At 42.8% G+C, this 21051-nt stretch overlaps 1 protein-coding gene across 1 annotated transcript in view; it reads right to left on the bottom strand.

The window, feature by feature from the left end:
- LOC115610283 (sodium channel protein type 5 subunit alpha-like) overlaps positions 1–21051 on the bottom strand; it is a 166520-nt gene that overhangs the window by 123016 nt on the left and 22453 nt on the right. The window contains 1 exon segment of the mRNA XM_030491527.1: positions 12354–12417. Within this exon segment, the coding sequence (XP_030347387.1) occupies positions 12354–12417 (64 nt within the window).

Here is a 21051-nt window from a genome sequence, read left to right as displayed (position 1 = left end):
TTTGTTCTGTTTTTATGTGTCTCTAAAACCATTTCCATTCACCAGTAGATTGCTGGTATGAAAGGATCTGTCTGTGAGTGTACGTGCAGTGAGTGTACACGTGTCGTAGTTTAACCCTAAGCCAGCAACTAAGAACCAAACAGCCATTCGCTCACCCCCCCCCTGCAGCGGGATAGGGGAGAGAATAGAAAGAATAAAAGCAAGAAAACTCATGAGTTGAGATAAAGACAGTTTAATAGGACAGAAAATGAAGAATATAATGAGCATAACGTCATATGGCATGGAATACCCCTTAGGCCAGTTTGGGTCAGCTGTCCCAGCTGTGTCCCCTTCCAACTTCTGGTGCCCCTCCAGCCCGCTCGCTGACAGGGCATGAGAAGCTGAAAAGTCCTTGATTTAGGATAAATACTACTTAGGAACAACTGAAAATATCAGTTTATTATCAACATTATTCTTGTACTAAATCCAAAACACAGTACTGTACCAGCTACTATGAAGAAAATTAACTCTCCCATCTGAAATTATAGGCTGGAAAGTATGGAACTCTGGGGACGAGTGATGAGTCAACAGAGTGTTTGTGGGTCAGGATCAAAGGGAGAACAGCAATGGGGGACATTACGGTGGGGATCTGTTACAGGCCGCCTGATCAAGATGACTATGTGGATGAAGCGCTCTACAGACAGATAGGAGCAGCCTCACGCTTGCAGACCCTTGTCTTCATGGGGGACTTCAACCATCCTGATATCTGTTGGAGGGACGGTACAGACCGGCACAAGCAATCCAAGAGGTTCCTTGATTGTGTGGAAGACAACTTCCTCTTTCAAGTAATAGAGGAGCCCACAAGGAGAGGTGACATACTTGACCTCGTGCTCACCAACAGGGAGGGACTGGTTGGAAATGTGATGCTCCAGGGCAGCCTTGGCTGCAGTGATCATGAGATGATCGAGTTCGAGATCCTCAGGACAGTGAGAAGAACATGCAGCAAGCTCACTGCCCTGGACTTCAAGAGAGCAGACTTTGGCCTCTTCAGGAACCTGCTTAGTAAGGTTCCATGGGATATAGTCCTAGAGGGCAGGGGGGCCCAAGACTGCTGGTTGATATTCAAGGATCACCTGCTCCAAGCGCAGGAGTGTTGCATCATGACTAGAAGGAAGTGCAGCAGGAGGGCCAGGAGACCTCTGTGGATGGATAAGGAGCTGCTGAGGAAACTTAGAGGGGAAAAAAGCAGCTTAAAGAAGGTAGAAGTGAGGACAGGCGGCCTGGGAAGAATACAGGAATGTTGTCTGGGAAGCTAGAGACCAGGTTAGGAAAGCTAAGGCCCAGTTAGAATTAAATCTGGCAAGGGATGTGAAAGATAATAGGAAAGGATTCTATAGGTATGTAGCAAATAAAAGATAGACTAGAGACAGCGTGGGCCCTCTCCGGAAGCAATCAGGAGAACTGGCTACCATGGATTTGGAGAAGGCTGAGGTTCTTAATGACTTCTTTGCCTCAGTCTTCACTAGCAAATGCTCTGACCACACCACCCAAGTCTTGGAAAGCAGATGCAGGGACTGTGAAAATGAAGACCTTAGGCCCACTGTAGGAGAGGATCAGGTTCGAGACCATCTTAAGAACCTGAACGCGCACAAGTCCGTGGGACCTGATGAAATCCATCCGCGGATCCTGAATGAGCTGGCGAATGAAGTTGCTAAGCCACTGTCCATCATATTTGAAAAATCATGGCAGTCAGGTGAAGTTCCTGATGACTGGAAGAAGGGTAATATAACCCCCATTTTCAAGAAGGGGAAGGTGGAAGACCTGGGGAACTACAGACCAGTCAGTCTCACCTCTGTGCGTGGCAAAATCTTAGAGCAGATTCTCCTGGAAAGCATGCTAAGGCACATGAAAAACAACAAGGTGGCTGGTGACAGACAACATGGTTTTACTAAGGGGAAATCCTGCCTGGCCAATTTGGTGGCCTTCTATGATGGAGCCACGGAACTGATGGACAGGGGCAGAGCAGTTGACGTCATCTACCTGGACTTGTGCAAAGCGTTCAACACTGTCCCGCACGACTTCCTTGTCTCTAAATTGGAGAGACATCAATTTGATAGATGGACCACTCAGTGGATAAAGAACTGGCTCGATGGCCGCATGCAAAGAGTTGCGGTGAATGGCTCAATGTCCAGTTGGAAAACTGTAATGAGTCATGTCCCTCAGGGATTGGTGTTGGGACCGGTCCTGTTCAACATCTTTGTCGGCGACAGGGACAGTGGGATTGAGCATGCCCTCGGCAAGTTTGCTGATGACATCAAGCTGTGTGGTTCAGTTGATACACTGGAGGGAAGGGATGCCATCCAGAGGGACCTTGACATGCTTGTAAGGTTGGCCAATGCCAACCTTATGAACTTTAAGCAAGCCAAGTGTAAGGTCCTACACCTGGGTTGGGGCCATCCCAGGCATAGCTACAGGCTGGGCGGAGAAGAGGTTCAGAGCAGCCCTGCAGAGAAGGACTTGGGGGTGTTGGTTGATGAGAAGCTTAACATGAGCCAGGAGTGTGCGCTTGCAGCCCAGAAAGCCAACCCTATCCTGGGATGCATCAAAAGAAATGTGACCAGGAGGTCAAAAGAGGTGGTCCTGCCCCTCTACTCTGCTCTCAGGAGACCTCACTTGGAGTACTGCGTACAGTTCTGGTGTCCTCAACATGAAAAGGACATGGAGCTGTTGGAGCAAGTCCAGAGGAGGGCCCCAAGGATGACAAGGGGGCTGGAGCACCTCCCGTATGAAGACAGGCTGAGAGAGTTGGGGCTGTTCAGGCTGGAGAAGAGAAGGCTGCGTGGAGACCTCATAGCAGCCTTCCAGTACCTGCAGGGGGCCTATAAGGATGTTGGGGAGGGACCCTTCCTTAGGCACTGTAGTGGAAGGACAAGGGGAAATGGGTTCAAACTTTAACAAGGGAAGTTTAGATTAGACATAAGGAAGAAGTTCTTCACAGTGAGGGTGGTGAGGCACCGGAATGGGTTGCCCAAGGAAGTTGTGAATGCTCCATCCCTGGCGGTGTTCAAGGCCAGGTGGACAGAGCCTTGGGCGACATGGTTTACTGCGAGGTGTCCCTGCCCATGGCAGGGCGGTTGGAACTAGATGATCTTACGGTCCTTTCCAACCCCAACTATTCTACGATTCTATGATTCTATGAAACCAGGACAACATGGTTCCCGAATAATGTGTTCAGGTGTAAGAACATTCAAAAAAGGTGTCTTCAGCATGTAAAACATGAAATGCAGCTCAAAAATTACATTTATGTTACCTCGCGTCCCTCTTACAGAGACTATACACTTGAGACAAAATATCCTACTTTTCAACTCCTTATTTTTGCTCACCCTCTTTTGTAGCCAACAGAAGTGATAACCCATGGGGTATGGGAACGTGTTAAAATCACTGAGAGGAAAACAAAATGCTGCTTCCTAGAAAAAACACTCTGTAGAAATTTAGGTGTAAGACTCTCACATCAGAATATTATTCTGTAACTGACACCATTTCCTCCAAGGATTTTTTTAAGAAGTCTCAAGATTTTGCTGAAGTATCTTCAATGTATAATACTAAGCCTTCCCCTTCAGATTTTTTAGCAAGTGCTTTAGCTTCTTTTACCTCGGAGAAGCATTTCACAAGATTGCACTCTCCTTGGATGCACAGGGATGGGCAACAACAAAGAGCTACAACAACAAGCTATATCCTCCACAGGAGCCTCACAGGATGCTGTTCAATTGATCACAATAAAATTAGTGTCATTGATTCAGAAAAGTTAAAAGCATCAGTCTACCTACCTATTCATCAGGCTGCAATCATCACTGTAAGCTGGCATTGGTGCAGGAAATTAAAGAACATAAGAAACAGCTTTGTTTTAAATAATACGGATTGGGAATGCCAGAGAGTTGTAGCTATGGGCATAATTACAAAATGCTCTGCCTCAAGAGTTTAATCTAGGCAAGCCAAGTAACCTGCTGATCCAGACTATAGCAGCCAATAGGATTGTGCATTAAAAGAAGATTTGTAAACCAACCATGTGCTGGATTGTAACTTTCAAACCCTGAAAATATGGGAAGGGTTGTCCACATATTACCAGGAGTTAGCATCAAACAGCTGCTAATGACAGCTACAACATCTGTAAGGTAAAGGCTGTGATTTCATTTGGTTTAGGTTGCAAAGGCACACTGTGGCTTCCTACGTCAAATTGCTTATGAAAGAAGCAATAGTGGGAGGTAAAGCACATGCCACAGACACCCCAAAATTAAAAAAAAAAGACCCAGATATGTTGTGGCAAGGGCCCCTCAGTGTTCCTGCTTAGGTGTCCGCTTAAGCCCAAGAATGTAAAAACCAAGCTGAAATGTTTATAGCTGACATCTTTGACACATAGCTAATTCCAGAAGAATGGAAACCACCCTGATGCACACAGTGGGGTTTCAAAGCCTGGCGGTAAGAGCTAGAAGGACAGAGAGTGCCATGGCCTTCAAGGCTTGTTGATGTGCACAATAGAGTCTTTCTCAACCTGCCCCTTCATATTAAAGTCCTTGGGCCACAACAGAGAAGCTTAGATCTCCTTTAGGTCACAGGCCTGAGTGTTCTTCTCTGCACTTTCCATGTTTTCTCACTTCTCTTGGCCTTGAGGGAGGAGACCAGCAGCCAAACAAGGAGTGCATACTGTGCAGTGGCTGTGCGGGGCAAAAATCCTTAGACTAACCTTTGCTCCTACCTGGCAAGATGAAACTAACCATTCTGAAAGAGGGTAATATTTTTTAAAATGTATGTTGTAAGGGCAACTGGGCATGTAGGAGAAAGAGGCCAAACCCCAGCCATCAGCAGGTGCTCAGTCTGCATGAGAGTCACAGGTCACTCTCCTTCCCCTGCTTTTTCTTGTTTTGTTATATTAAAGACTAGTCATGGTTACAGGGTCTCACTTAAAAGTCCCTATTAATTACCATCTAAGAGCCAACATCTGATCGCAGAGCTCACTTCATATTCGATAGGTCTGACTAGGAACCCCCAGCAGCTCTCACTCCAGGCATCTACAGGGTCAGAGAGAATTCGGAGGGCATTTTTTAAAGCCAGGGATGCCAATGGTCTGAAAGGAAGGAAGTACAAGCAAAGCCAACCAAATGCTACAGGGAAGAGGTAAGGTGGAGGAGGGAGAAGAATACCTTAGAATAAAGAGCAACAGACCAGGAGCTGAAACTGGAGGAAAAAGGGAAGGAGATGCCCATGAGCAGGCTTGCTCACAGGCTCAGAGCACCCACTGACCTGTGCATGCCATTGACTTGAATCCAGGAAAAAGTTTCAGCCTCCCCCACTGGCTACTTGCTGAGGCAGATGAAAAAGCACTGGTTTAGCCTGAGACATCAGACCCCTCCATGCATGCACGCAAGCAGCGAGACGAAGAACTCTCTGCTGCAATGTGGTTCTTTTAGACTTCACACTGCAGCAAGGTAAGCAAACTCAGCAAGGTAAGCAAACTCTCATTTCTTCTCACTCAGTCCAGTGGCCAGACACTGTATTTTTTCATGATGATAAACATAACAGTAGATTACTTCTTAATGAAGACCGTAGCCCCTAATAAGTCAGCTTCTGTCATGTGGCTGATGAGCTTATTACAGCTTTGACTAAGAGGTAATATTGCCCATCCTTAAGAACTGAGTGGATTTGGATTTAATCCCTACTACTGCTACAGAGACATGATCTTCCAAATACAAAACTGATCCCTAGGAGTGTAGACTGTTATTGTTGCCCCTAAGCCTGTATAATACCTAAAGTTACGTCCATGTCCCCTGCAGCATCTTTCAGGTGACGTACTTGCTTTCTGGTTTTTTTCATACTCAAGTGAGAGGCTTTCTCACTATGAGCAAATGATCCTCATCCTCCTGCCACTGTAACCAACACAGAGGAGATAGAAAAGTTTGTGATTTACACCAGATTCTAGGTAAATTCATTTAACATGTGCTGTACAGCCTAAAGATTGGTAATAAATTCATTAATATCATTTACTAATCTGGGGTGTAATCGCATTATTAGCTCTGGTAGTTTACACAGCACACTTCATTCTTTCAAAAATACCCTCCCTTGGTGACATTTGAAGAAGTCATATTTGGGAATTGTATCCCCTTCCTCATTCCACCAGCCTTTCCAGCCTTTCCCACCCATCAGCCAGCTGTTCCCCATCGGACTGAATTTGGAGAGTGTTTTGAACACACCAGTCCCGCTAAGCACATGCCAAAGCTCCCCAGTATCCCATTCCCTGTAACGGACCCATTCATGCAGCAAGTTAAAGACTTGTTGTCAGACCACAACTGCCCGACAAAGTTGGCTAGCCCAGGGATCACCTGCAACTGGTTGTTTCTCCTGCCCTTACCCATTCTTGTCACTCCCCAGGAGTATATATGTGCAAATAAGACATAATAGCACCATCTTCACCCCGCCCATTCATGGACAGCACTTCTGAAATGCAAACCCTCCCAGCCGAGGGTGCTCTTCTCACCCTACTTGTCCAGCATTCAACACAACATGGCCTGAATCCGGGGCCTTCTTGTATAAAAAAGCAATTATTATAACAATAATATTAATGATAACAATAATAATAATATTAATACTACAGATTTAAGTTCTGGCAACTCGGAGCTGCAGCGGTCCTAATTGCCAGCAGCAGAATAAAATAATCAACTGGGTGAATTAATCTCTAGTGCAGTTCCCCAGTTTCCAGCACAGCTGGGGTTCTGTTACTGGGCACGCTTGCTTTTAGTCAGGAGACTGAGAGCTACAGGAGAGCATGCTGTTTGACAATGTTTGTCTGGCAGACATGCACATTGTGCCAGGGTCTCCCACTGGCAAGAGCTGGGCAAGAGCTGAAGCACTGGGCTATGCAAAGTAACATTGGTGGAAGCATCTGATAGCGATGCTGCTCCTAAATACAGTGCATGTTTCTTCTCTACCCTTGAGGGGTGTGATAAGCCTTTGCAATGGACTTTAAATCACCACGTGGAGCATTCATAAAGGCAAAGGAATGTTACTATAGCACAGAGAGATCAAAGTGCTGCATCACTGTACATGCCTTAATGAGTACACTGACAGTATGGTGACGTGGAGAAACTATGATAAAAATGTTGCTTTTGGTACTCATGGTGACTATGAAAACAGGCACCTGGTGCAATTTTATGTGTTGATATTAATTGCCTTAGTAAAATGCCACAACAAGAAACAAAGTTTTTTCCTGATAATACTTTAGAAAAAGTTAGGACTCTAGGACTTTGAGGAGCACTACACCACATGGTCACTCCTCCACCTCTTATATGCAGTAAGCTCAGTGACAGTAGAATTTACCAGACCATATAGAATATTGCCCTACACTATACATTATTTTAATGTACCCTGTTAAGAAAAATCAAAGTCATAGTGAGGATAAAGGTAGCTAAAGTTTCTATAGCAACAGTTACTAGGATGCAGCTGCCAAAGGTGCTTTCTTGTTGCATCCTGAAGTAGCTTTACTGGCTGCTTTTCCTTCCTGTTCACTAGTCTTTTTGGTAATATCAGTACAGACATAATGCAAATGTGCTTTCATTGTCAATATGATCTCGTAGACTATTCCTGCCCATGAGCTGAATATACAGCACATATCATGTGAAAGGGGAAAAAAAAATTAAGCAGTCTGACCTTGAGATCCAAAGGGGACACAATTGACTTAAAACATGCACTCTTTTCTGAAAAGCCAGCTCCCTATTGTAGTTGCAGGCAAAACAGTGAAAAGAACAAATATAAGTTTCTCTTTTTTGTCTGCTTGTTTACTCTGTATGTTGATAGCATCTTGTCTGTTTCTCTTTCTCCTAATGGACAAATTTCCTTGCTGTTTTTATTGCTCTTCCAAACCTTCAGGCAGAAGGGGAAGAAAAACCAGCAGTCTAAGCACATCAGAAAAATGTCGCTGTGAAATTACAGCAGGATAAAAGTGAAAATGCTTTCACAAAGGAAATGTATCTTCCTTTCCCATGGACAGATAATTCGAAGATGCTGCAGCCCCCATAAGTCTTTACTCTGTGGGGAAGCACAGGACTCTGCAGTAAGTACTGGTCATCTCATGAAAATGAATGGTTAATAGTCATAGAGAAGGAGCGAGCTGTAATTGCATGGGCGGCATGAAGCAGGTTGGTGCGGCCTGACATGAAGCGGCTCCCTCAGCCCACACACTGGGAGATAGGCTATGATGACAGGAGCTGGGCGATGCCTTGGTAGAGGCACTGCTGATGTGCTCTAGCAGGATGCCTCATTGGATCTGAAGACGGGACAGGACTGCATCTCCTCCTGAGAGCAGTGCCTTTGGAGGTTCCCTTGCTTCTTGCCTGGTGTTGGCCCTGTACCATTGCCTGGGGCTAGGCACTGAGTGCTGGTCTTTGTCCTTGCTGTAGGTCCCTGAACACACCCTGAAGCATTGCATCCAATGCCTTCCCTTTGGCACTGTCACCTATGGAGATGTGTTAATTTTGCCCTCAAGGGCAAAATTTCACACAGTAGGGCAGATGCCTTCAAAAGGCCCATGATGACTAATTATGGACAATGTATGGTGCTGCTTGCTGTCACCTACTGTTCTGTAGCCCTTGCAAAGCATAGTCCACTTGATGCTAAGACTGGATTTCACAAAGGCTGAAGCAGCTTTGAGCTTCTGCTCCAAGCTAAGATCTTCCAAATATTTGATGATTGTACCAGATCTTTGCTGGACACTCCTCAGGGCTAAAATAAGGTGTTCAAAATTGGGTAAGCTATACACTGGGAATTAAATTGAAAAGCAAATTTGTAGAATTTGTAAATCCTTTGAAAATCAGACTATCTGAGCTTTCTCCATTTATTTTAATCAAATCAAAGAAGCTGAAATTGCAAAGAGAACCAAGTTGGATAAATCCCAGTGCAGTCACATCCAAAAAAAGAACAACAAAATTTAACCCTGACATACATCTAGAAACATGAGTAATTCCACAAAAAGGCATCACACAGGAAACTCCACAGACAGGTTAGCCCTTGTGCAACTAATATGCCATCTCCTGACATTCCTAACATGCCTCTTCAGCGTGATTTTTATAGTAGCTTCTTGAGGTTGCTTGAGCATACCTAAAAACATAAATAAATAGATTTTTTTTTCCATCTGCCAGGTAAAGTACTAAAGACAGGTTTGCTGCTGCTGGGTGACATACACCTGGTCAGATCCCTTCTGAACTAGAATCAATATTAGCTAGATCCATTACCTCCTGCTTTATTGGCAGTTTGGGTGCTTGTTCAGAAAACAGTCCCTCCTAGTAATGCAATAAACCCCCCACCTTAGAGATAATTAGGTTGTCTGTGATATAGTATCCACTGATGATCATTTCCCTGCTGATTTTGGCTTGCTACTCCAGCTCAGGCTGCAGTCTCCATCACTACACACTCTTACATTAGACCATCTGAGCCTCATCACCTCATAATTGCCATAGTATATCTACTTAGAGTATTTTTTTTTTATTTTTACTCTTCTACAGTAACAGTAACCAGCTAAACCTCAGAGTGTCATTAACATGCTTTTAAAAATGCACTAAAATGGGTTTTTCAATTACCTCGAGATTTAACATCCTGGCCACAACACAGATATCACTCACTCTAACAAGGAATCCCTCCAGGAGTGCATACATGACACTGTCCTTCCCAACAATTCCTTTGGGTCCTCAACGTACCCTAGAGGCTAATAAATTCAAGCTCCAAACTGGGAGCAGAGGCAAGCTCCACAAATGCTATGAACAGTCAGATATAGCCTTGCCAGCCATCTTTCCCTACCCTACCTGCCTGATGCCTTGATGAGTTCCCAATTTGAGCATCCTCATTTGTCATCTTTCACTCACCTCCTCAGATCCTGTGGTGCAACCTGTCCCAAAAGATCCCACACATTCAGATTTTGTGTTTTGCTACTGAATGCACTTGCTCTTGGCTTTGACCATTGGAGGATAAGAGAAGAAAACAAATCCATTCTGTCAGATACATCAGCCCATAAATGATGGCCTCCCTATTCTAACAGGTGGGAATACAGGACTTTGCAAATCCCCTTATGCCTTACGATCATCTTCTTAAGTATCTTCATGTCTTTAAACAATAGGAATGGAAGATTGGCAGGGACTCTGTGCAAGGTATAACAGATAAGACAGAACTTGCTAGTCCTGAGCTACAAAAAACCAGTGTAAGTCGGAATATTTAGTCCCCATTTTTAGACATTTAAAACCAAACCTTACCCAGTCGTATTAAAGACTTATCTAAATCAGCAAGTGGCTGAATAAGAAAACCGATGCATAAAGGAAAAATGGGTTTCCCTTAATGGCACAAACACTGATAGTTTTGATGTATGTATCAAAACAAGCACGAGGGCACAAGGTGTGGGTGTGACATTTTCATCTTCCTGTACACAAAAGCTGTGAGTTCTCCCCTGGCTGTTTCAGGCTGTGACTCTCTCATGGGCATAGTGCCTCCATCGGAGGTTTTATCCAGTTGTGGATTTTTGCTGACACATTTCAATTTATTGACTTTCTAGGGAAGAAAATGTGGATGGTTTTGCTAAAATGTCTTGCTTAGAACCCAACCCTTAAATCCATACAGGCTACCAACATATGGATACTCAATGGATATTGGATTGGTATGTAACTTCCCATCACTTGGACAATTCCAACACAGTAGTCCCTAAACTGTGCCTCACAAACTATCCATAATCTAATCAACCCTTTCAACATTGCTTATGATTTTAGCAGCCTGTCCCCACCACAGTTAGGTCAGACAGAACAATGAATAATATTTTGTGATGTGCAAAATATGGCTGCTGTGCAGAACATTTTTTTCTCAGTATTACCGTTTATTGGCTAGTAAAGGCTGAAGTCCACCAGCATAGGTAGATTGCCAAACACCGGGATCCCCGGGAAACATCTCAATAGTCTTGGAGTCTAGCCTGAGCCTGGATAAATGCTATGTATTACAATCAACAAAGCACTTAATTAATGAATGCTGACATTGTACCTTCTGTGGAACAAAGAAAGAGGAAAACATGGCCCTCTGCCCAAGGAGCTTACAGTCTAAATTAGACTGGCAATAGAGATCAGACACACAAAACATGCAGAGGGAAGGCTGACACTTCAGCTTTCTCTTTGTCTCATGTAAATACAGATATAGATGGTGGCAGCAGAAAGCGAAGTGTCTCTCAGGACCCCATGGCTTTTCTTGCCCTCCTGTCCAAAAGAAAATTTAGTTTTCATCTTCCTTTCACCTTTCTGTCGTTTCCTGGTGCACACATGCCTCTTTTCACATAAAGGTACTCCTAATTTAAACCCTACTTTTTTCAATCTTCCATATTTAGTTCCACCAACTGAGAACCTCTCCCTCAGTAGATCATCTCACCTGCTCCCCTCACTTGATCTAGGTCATCCACCTCCCTGGTTCAAATACTCTCACGTATTCAGCTCAAAGGTCATCTATCCCACCACTCTAAGGTATTTTCTTCCTTTTTCTACAAGTCCTAGCAGCCTACAGTCCTTGCGCAGGTTATGATCCCATCTCTATCCATCCCATCTGAACTCTTCCATTTCCATCAAGATCATGAGAACCTGCCAAATAAAATCACACTGTTGGACAATGTGCTTAGACCCTGAGGACTGGATGCAGGAGGACAGGAGGAACAGTCAGCATCTACGAATAGTAGGGATATCAATAAAGTCCTTTAAGCAGAGTAAGTTTGTATGCCACAGGAATTATTCTGGTTCCCTTTACTGTCTATACTATGAGAAAATGAAGCCACACATAGCCTATAAACATATCATGTACAAATGCAGATCACAACTTAAAACTGAGTACCTTCCCACCTCCAAAGCATGCTATTTTGGGGACTCAGAGTTGTTGATTTGTTTATCTTCCTTTGCCAAAAGCCCAGAATTCATCGTCAGTCTAAATCCCTCCAGCTGTTCTGTCTCCACCCCCGTTTCATTTCCTTGAAAATACTCTCCAACCATTCAGCCAAAGTGTTACTTAGTTTTCGCTATTTTTTTTTATACTGCGAAATTTAAACATATTGAAAAAGCAGTGTAATAAAGCCCCTAAAAATTTTAGACATGAATAAGTGACACACAAATTTCTATTCCCTGCAGTTCAGAAAATTGTATCACTATGCACAGTATTGTAATTATCCTCTCTCCTATTATGACTGACACAAGGAAGTTGAAATATCTACCTCATGCTGGTGAAAGCGGACAGAACTGAAGGAAAATGTAGGAAAAAAAACCCCCAACAACTGAACAATGCAACAAAAACAAACCAGAAGATATTTTTAAAGTACTTACCCAGCATCAGTGCTATTGCCGCACAGTAACACATCTTCTGTACCATTTTTTATGAAATAGTTCACTGCAACAGATATAGAGAAATGGCTTTTAACAAGTACATTCTGGAAATGAAAACATTTAAAAATATCATCTATCAACCAGCATATTCAATTGGGACAGTTACTGAGAGATGAATGGCACACTTTTGCTTTGCTTTGCTAATTTTAATTTCTACAAATTGTAAAAACAAATATATTTTTTCAAAGCTCTTTAAACACTTGCTGTTTCTATTGCAAATCTGACCAGTTTAATAAGCTGGCATCAGGGCTGTGGGCAATGTTTGTAGGATCCATGGTCAATGTCCCTTGCTCTTCTAAACCGAGAACATTGTTACTGAATTCAGTAATGCGCTATGAACTGAAACCAAATCATAAGCTTGCCTGTAAGTTTTAGACTCTATACTGTTGAGACATGTATTAATTGAAATTTGTGGTAGAAATTCCTGACTCATAGCTTAGAATTGTAACCAGCCACAGGTCAAAATGCAATAATACTAACAAAGCAGCCCACTCCCCTAGTCTGGTGGATTCTGCTCAGCATAGAAAACACACAGTATAAAGCAAAAGAAAAATGCTGTTAAATATCAAACAAACAAGGAAGTATTCATGAAGACAAATATTTATCAACACAGTCATCTATAACGACAATGGAGAGAGAGAGACAGACACTTCTCAAGGGAGATTCGGAGGAGTAAGCTAAATTTAAGTGCTCTGGATCATTCCCTGGTTGACTATCAATGAGGCTTAAGGAACTTAACATCCCCTAAGGCTAATGAGAGCCTTTGTGTACAAACTCTCTCTTCCATCCCCAGTTAACAAAACCTAACATTCAGAGAAACAGAACAGGAAGCCAACTTCTCAAAAGGATAAGCAAAATCAGTTTTCCAGAGAGAGTCTGAAGAAAAGGAGGTGCTCTAAGGAGCATCTCTAAAACCTGTATGGCAGCATGGCAGAATGGATAAAAGCATTGATCTAGAAACATAATACATGCAAAACGGAGGCCAGCTGCTCACTGATGGCAGGTAAATAATCAGGTGTAAATTGCTGCAGCAGAGAGGACATGATCCCCTGTTGACATAAGACTTGACGGTGGCAGCATTATGCAGCATGTGTTTGTGAGCAGAGAGGCCTCTGCAGATGATGATCAGAAGAGGTTCTCCGTTCTAGGCTAACCCTCTGCTGTGAAATGTTTTAAAAATCAGAAGTGACAGCTTATCCAGGCAGGCTATGCAAAGAATGCTCAATGGCTCAAGCCACCGAACAGATGTGCTATGGCTTTCTCAGTAAGCTGCAAGCGGTGGAAAAGCCCTGCCCTGCTGCATGCCAAAAGGGAATTACTGTCCATGAGCTTGTGGTTATGAGGGCACGTGATAGTGTTCACAAGTTATCAGAGCATATATCCTGCTCAGAAGGTATGCTTTTCCGCTTTGTTTTACATGTGGGCTTTCTGTGGAAACATCTTGACTGACAGCAACACCAAGGTGTTCAATATGGTTAAAGATCTGTGATCAATCACCAAAGAAGGAGGAATGTCTTCAGTTTCTTTTCACCCTCCACTTCTGCTTTTCTCAGGACAGATAGTATCTTATTTGGGATACACAGATTTAGTGACACAAATCAGACCACGATCTCTGAGGGATGACTGAAGCTCTGGAGCACAGTGCTGGTTTAAGACCGAACCAACACCTCCCGTGCAGTCAAATCAGAAGGTGAGAACAGAGTCAGAGCACAGAAATAAGAAGGAAAAGTAGACTCTGTGTACAAAGAAGAAATTTAAAATCTCAAGGGCTGATAACATTCTGTAGTCTGCTTTTGTCTGAAACCTTTATATTTCTAAGAAAAGCAATATGGTAGGTGCCAAAGAGTACTATGAAGTGCATGCTGAGGAACCGATGCTTAAATGCTGCTGGGAGGGGATATCTTTACCACACAGTCTGCAACTGCGCAACAGAGCATCACAGCTACTGTGCCAAACCTCAGCCCAAGGAAGAGCTGGTTTGCTGACTCCTACTGATAAATGAAACAGGGATTATAGTATTGTACCCAAAGAGACAAATCAATCACTGTATTATCAAAAATGCACACGACAATCAAAGAAAGTTGGTCTGGATTTCAATCAAGCATGCCAGGCAAACCAGAGGTCTTTAAGAAGCAAACAGTCATTACTCTTGCTTTTAAGAACAAACCACCTTGGTATCATATTAACCCATGGCCTCAGCTTTCCATGAGTGAACTCTAACGTGAACATAAAACTCCTTTTTCATTTACCAGCTTCACTGAAATGTTGATGTCACAATACAGTTATAGTGTATACAAAGCCTTTTAGGAACTTTTCTACTGGAATTTCCATATTAAGATAACTACTTGATAGTATTAAAAGAGTTAAAAAGAAATGATCAGAATAACTCCAGCTTCATATCAGTTTCTGATCAGTCACATTATTTACCCCATCGTTGCCAAATAAACTCATCTATTTTTCAATAATGCAGAACATTTCTTGTCTGTTCTCAGAAGTCAAAAATTCAATAGAAATATGTTTTCTAATAACCAGATGCTATCTTCTCCAAAACATACACACGTTTGTGCCTGACCCTTATAAATACACACTAAGACCCTGTATCTCCAATGCTCCTGACATAGTATTACTTGTGCTAGGTTGATTCTGTTGCCATTATATAGGTGTATGATGAATCCATATGCCAGTGTTGTCTTTCCAAGGCTGTTCTAGAGGTGCCAAGTTCAAGAAAAATAGTCCTGTAAAGTGAGTGCTCACAAGCAGCTTATTACCTTCTTACAGAGTTTTGTCTGCCAGCAAAAGACAGTGAGATGGTGGCAACTGCTTCAGCCAAAGAGGCTCAAGTACCAGTGACAGAAAAATACCACCCAAACCCACACCCCTTGCTGTGTAGAGGGTATGACAAAGCTCACACTACCATAACATCACTGTAAATAGCACTTGTACCAGTTTGATGGAAAATAGTAGAGGTTTACCTCCATCTACTATTGATCACTTCTTCCTTGGTATTAACACACCTATAGCATCAAAGAATAAGCACTCCTCTAATGAATTCCCTTAATCGGTTTCAGGAAAGGGTTAATAACAAATATTGCTCAGCACGGTTGTTATACATTACATTATTAATCGGTAGGGACACTTCTGATGGTTGTCTTTAGATGTGACACAAAGCCCAGGCAGCAAAATTCCATGACTGTAGAGTGGAGTAATGTCTGCTTTTCCGCATCACCGGTGAAGGGACCTTCTATTAAACACAGCCCAGGAAATAATGTTCACTAATCCATCTCGGTTATGTTTACATCAACCCAGAGTAATTCAATCTCTCCAACAGCTTTAGAGCTCCTGGCTTTCCAGGAACACCAAGAAGCTTGGTAGCAGTCCTAGCCACCAGTGTCACTTAAAGCTTACATTTCCAGCAGCATTATGAAGATGAAAATCTAACACCATGAGTTGTTGTGTCTCCTACAAGACCATGCTCTGTCTCCCACACTGTTCAAAACACACAGCATTGACCTTAGTTTTAAGGTTTCTGTATGCAAGTAGTGAGGAAATACAAAAATTCCTCTAGAATATTCTTGCAATGTCTTCTTTCCAGTCAATTTCTCAAGCTTCTCATCGTTCCTGCTGTTTCATTCCACACTTTGTCTGATTTACCAATATCTTTCAGGTTTCTGCATTGCTCCCTTCCATTCCAAGCAATTCTAACAGAGGAAACATTCACAATGGCTCCACCTGTCAGGTTAAAAAATAAAAAAAAATAAAAAAAAAAGGGCAACTATCCCAAAAGAAAAAAAAAAAAAATTCCAGTAAAAATTATGCTCCAACTTCTACTTTCCACACCTACATCACACCACTGACAAAAAAGCTGAGAGCACTGAGTGCATAGAGCTGCAGGGTAGAAGGCCTCCTCATTTCTGTGCAGAGGAAAGGAAAATTTTCCCATTCAGAAAAATAAAATAAGTTAGAGTCAGCTTCACAAACAGTTTCTGAGTCTAGCTTCTGTTCCTCCTTCGAAGACCAAAGTGAAATGATATTTTGACTCATCTTACAACAAATCCATTCAAATTTGAAAAAAGCCATATATCACACTTGCATAAAGAGCAGCATTCAAATATCATTAGTCACTACCCAGAGAAGAGTCCTCTGGCTGACTTTCTAATAAAAACTCTGGAGAGGTGTCTGTTATCTCAGACTATTTATTGCAGCCACACGGGTGCTCTGTGGTTGGAGACTTTCTCCCTGTGTTATGGCTGGCACAAAGCACTGACAGCCACTAAACCTCCTGATTCCAAATCTAAAATGCCATTCAGAAAGCCCCATCACCTTACAGTTGTGATACATGACACAGAAACAAAATAGATAACACCCCCTCCTTGCCCTTTCGCTCACCGGCACAAACACACTGTACCTCCTGGTAATACATAATAATTAAAACAAATCCTTACTGCACTTGATGTGTGCACACTGTGTCACACACAGTGAAGTCTCTAATAGATGAAATTGAGTTTGAAGATGAAAAACATGCCTCACAAAAGCGATGGAACAGGCTGTATTAAGCGTATTATTAGGGAAGAACGCTTGGGAATAAATGGAACTGCAAGTTAGTTCTTCCCTGCTAAAAGAGGTTGCAAATAATTATAATAATCAGTTACTCTCCTGTTGCTCACCCCATGACAGAGGATCTGGCTCTCCTTTGCTATCCCCTGGCATTTGCTGCTGCCAGCCCTTCTGCTGGGTTTCACAGGCTCTTGCGTATTCCCGTCTCCTTGCTTCCCCTCCTTCCCTCCCTTTCCACTGGGCACTCGCTTCTGGCCCAGCTCTCTCCTGCCACCTTACCTCATAACCACCTGGAAGGACATTTGCAAAACTTTGATTAAAAATGGATCAGGACGAGTTAATTGTGTGGATGGCCGGTGGGTAGAGGGGGCAGAGATCAAGAGGCCAACTTTTTTATTGAGAAATTTGGCTAATCCACGATGTGACAGTGAATACAGCCCTGAACTCTGGGCTTGAGCTATTTTGCAGGAGGTACAGAGGGGCTGGGAGGAGGTCATAGAAAACCATACAACAAGGTGCTAGGAGGGAAGTAGTCTCCTTAAACTCAAGTGTGTCTGGTAGGCTCCTATCAGTGCTTCTCCCCGTGCTCAAGACAAGTCAAAGAAGAAATCTCTCAGTCAGGACTCAGCAGTCACCACAGCACAGAAAATGTGTCCGATTTTGATAGTACAGCTTTTTCCTTCTTGAGAAAAAGCCACTGAAATATCAACGAAGCCCTCTGCTAGGTAGCTGCTTTGCACTAGGAAGAGGATCTGAAAGCCTCCAAGATCCACAGTACCTGGTTTGTGCTGCCCGTATGGTCTGAGGGAAGGAAAAGCACATCAGGAGCACTTGGAGCTGTGGACTAGAGGAGAGGGGAGAATTTGAATGCTGTCAAATTTGCCTGGGGACGATGCCAAGCCCATGAGCATCCCAACAAAGACGAGACAGGAGGCAATGCCTAGCAATAAACATGCGTGCTAGCTCTTAAACATCTTCAGATAGCCTCCTTCCATGTCTCTGTGTCTGACCAGTCACGCAGACCCATGCTCTTAGGGCTGTAGGTTGCATAGCATGTAACTAAAAGCATATTTGGTACCACTTGTTTAGATGTACACTTCACATGAATAGGCAGCAAAATGCTGAAGTGTGCTCTCCAGAAGTTTTGTAGAGGTTCTGTGGAGTTTTTTTTATATGTTTCACACAAAAGAATTAAAATCAAAAGCTTCCACAAGGGTTGAATGCATTTGTGATTACAGACAGATGCCAAAAAATAGAAGAAAATACTCCTACGTGTACTGTGATATAGAAAACAAATGAATTGGATCAAAAACTAAGAGACAGAAGACAAAGTTTGAAATGAAAAGTCAATGTTCAGTATCTCTGCAAGCTGACAGAGGGCTGTATCTGCACCACTTTACTACATTTGTAAGTACAAGGGAAAGAGAGGGTAAGCAGATAGGTGACAAAATCTACTATACACAGTATTTTCCCAGTAAATCTAGTCCAAGGCCAGGACTGAATGAGGAACACTATTCCACTAAAAAAAAAAAAAACAAAAACCAAGTGGAGGAATGAAAAGGGAGATATTATGTTGTCAGAATGTGAAGTAAAGCAGAGGAGAAAAATATCACCATCCATAACCTTGTCAAATTTTAAATTCCCTGTATCAGCTCAGGTAAGAGTTATGGAGGTTTTTAGGGATCTTTAGCCAACACTTTCATGTACTATGAAGCTGTGGTTAAAAAAAAAAAAAAAAAAATGTGGAATATTGAGATGCAGGAAGAACAGGATGGAGTATTATACCAGGAACAAGCTATGAACTAGTGGTTTGTCTCATCCAGTTCTGTTTAATGTCTTTATCAATGATCTGGACAAGGGGATAAAGTGCAGGTGACACCAAGCTGGGAAGGAATGTTGATGTGCTTGAAGGGAGGTAGGCTTTACAGAGGAATCTGGACAGGCTGGATCAATGGGTTGTGGCCAGTGGTATGAGGTTCGACAAAGCAAAGTGCCAGGTCTTGCATTTGGGCCACAACAACCCCATGCAACACTACAGGCTTGCGGAAGAGTGGCTGGAAAGCTGCTCAGTGGAAAAGGACCTGGGGGTGCCGACTGATGGCTGCTGAACATGACCCAGCTTGTGCCCAGGCAGCAAAGAGGGTCAACAGCATCCTGGCCTGTATCAGAAATACTGTGTGATCATCCCCCTGTAGTCAGCACTGGTGAGGCTGCACTTCGAATACTGTGTTCAGTTCTGTAAGAAAGGCACTGAGGTGCTGGAGCGTGTCCAGAGAAGAGCAATGAAGCTGATTAATGGTCTGGAGCACAAGTCTTACAAGGACTGGCTTAAGGAACTGGGGTTGTTTAGCCTGGAGAAAAGGAGGCTCAGGGGAGACCTTATCGCTCTCTACAACTACCTGAAAGGAGGTTGTAGCAAGGTGAGCGTTGGTCTCTTCTCCCAAGTAATAAGTGATAGGACAAGAGGAAATGGCCTCAAGCTGCACCAGGGGAAGATATTAGGGAATATTTCTTCACGTAAAGGATTGTCAGACACTGGAACAGGCTGCTCAGGCTGCTGTGGTGGAGTCAGAATCCCTGGAGGTATTTAAAAGACATGTAGATGTGGTGCTTCAGGACATGGTTTAGTGGTGGACTTGGCAGTGTTAGGTTTACTTACAGTCTTTTCCAACCTAAACGGTTCTATGATTCTATAATCCAGAAGACAGATCACAGCATTGCTTTCAATACGGTAGCTGCTGGACTGGAGGGTATTGAGAAGCGAATAATGAGAATGACTGGGAAATGTTCAACACGAAGAGCAATTGAGACCTTTTATCTTAGAAAAGAGGTGACTATCAAAATCAAAAATAGCATGCATTCTAGAAAATGAGAACAGGGAGCCTTTTGTGCTTCCACTCACAGAATGTTTTTTGCCCTAAGGAAATGGAGGGGAGGGGTATTTAAAAAGAATAAAATAAAATGTTCAAAGGTAAAGATAAAGGAAATATCTTTCACTACACTTGCATTTCAGCTGCTGAAATTACTGCTGCAGGCTGCCCCTGTGGCCAAAACATTCAAAGACATATTTGTTACTTATGTAGATAAGAATATGTAGAATTATAATAGTTAATGTTAATAAAAATTTAGAAAAATATCTATACGTCAGGCTCTACTGATTTCTTCTGGAACATGTGGGGCTGCTCTGTGCCAAAGACAGATGCTGCTTAGGTACACCAAGGCAAGATTGAGCCTGGAAATTCCCAAATTTTATCTTCACCTCACTTGGGTGAATTCAGAGCTGATGAAAAGTATCAGGAGAAAATATTTCTTTACTTATTCTTTAAAACCAGTGCAATAAGGGAAAGCAGCAATGCAAGCCATCCTCTGCTGGTGGGCCTACAGTGCACTTGGGCTGACCGTCCAGAGTTAAAATCAAAACCTACCTCTTGCCTTTACAAGGCATGTTATTGCTGAACCCAGAGCAAGCAGAAGTCAAGAGACAGGCTCCAAAGGGCACAGATGAGGTCTTTTCAAATGCACATCACTGTGCAAGTCAAGTGGTATATTTGTTTGGCAGCTTATGAACAATTTGAAGGTGCAGGAAAACTGAAAATGTTCAGTCTGATTGTTCCATGTCAGATCTTTCTTCTAGTAGATCTCTCTGTGAGCAGTAATACAGTGATGAGAGCAAACGAAATGTAACTGGGTGACAAATACTCCTGTTTTCCAAACTGTTCCAAGGTAAGAACTTACTCTTTCACCACAAGACCAAAACAAAAAATCCTATTGAATATAAGAGACTGTGTTGGATACAATAGTACCAATTCTTATGTTTTTATGATTCTTGCACTTCTGCTGGGCCTTTCTTTTTCTATTTAGCTTAAAACATCAAAGTGCACAGATACAATACCCATGTTAATAACACATCAGAGCATTAAGGTTTGAGCATTTATGAAGCTTTTTATCATAAGATCCACAGCACCCGAACAAAGCCACAATATTTACAGTTAACAGTGGAGTAACGTGAATAGATTCCATGCTGACAAGCACAGTCTGAAAGCCCAGAGAGGTTCTTTGTCTTAATCATCAGTTCATATACAAT

This window comes from Strigops habroptila, chromosome 1 (genome assembly GCF_004027225.2).
Source record: "Strigops habroptila isolate Jane chromosome 1, bStrHab1.2.pri, whole genome shotgun sequence".
Taxonomy (NCBI): domain Eukaryota; kingdom Metazoa; phylum Chordata; class Aves; order Psittaciformes; family Psittacidae; genus Strigops; species Strigops habroptila.
This window is presented reverse-complemented; position numbering and strand designations above follow the sequence as displayed.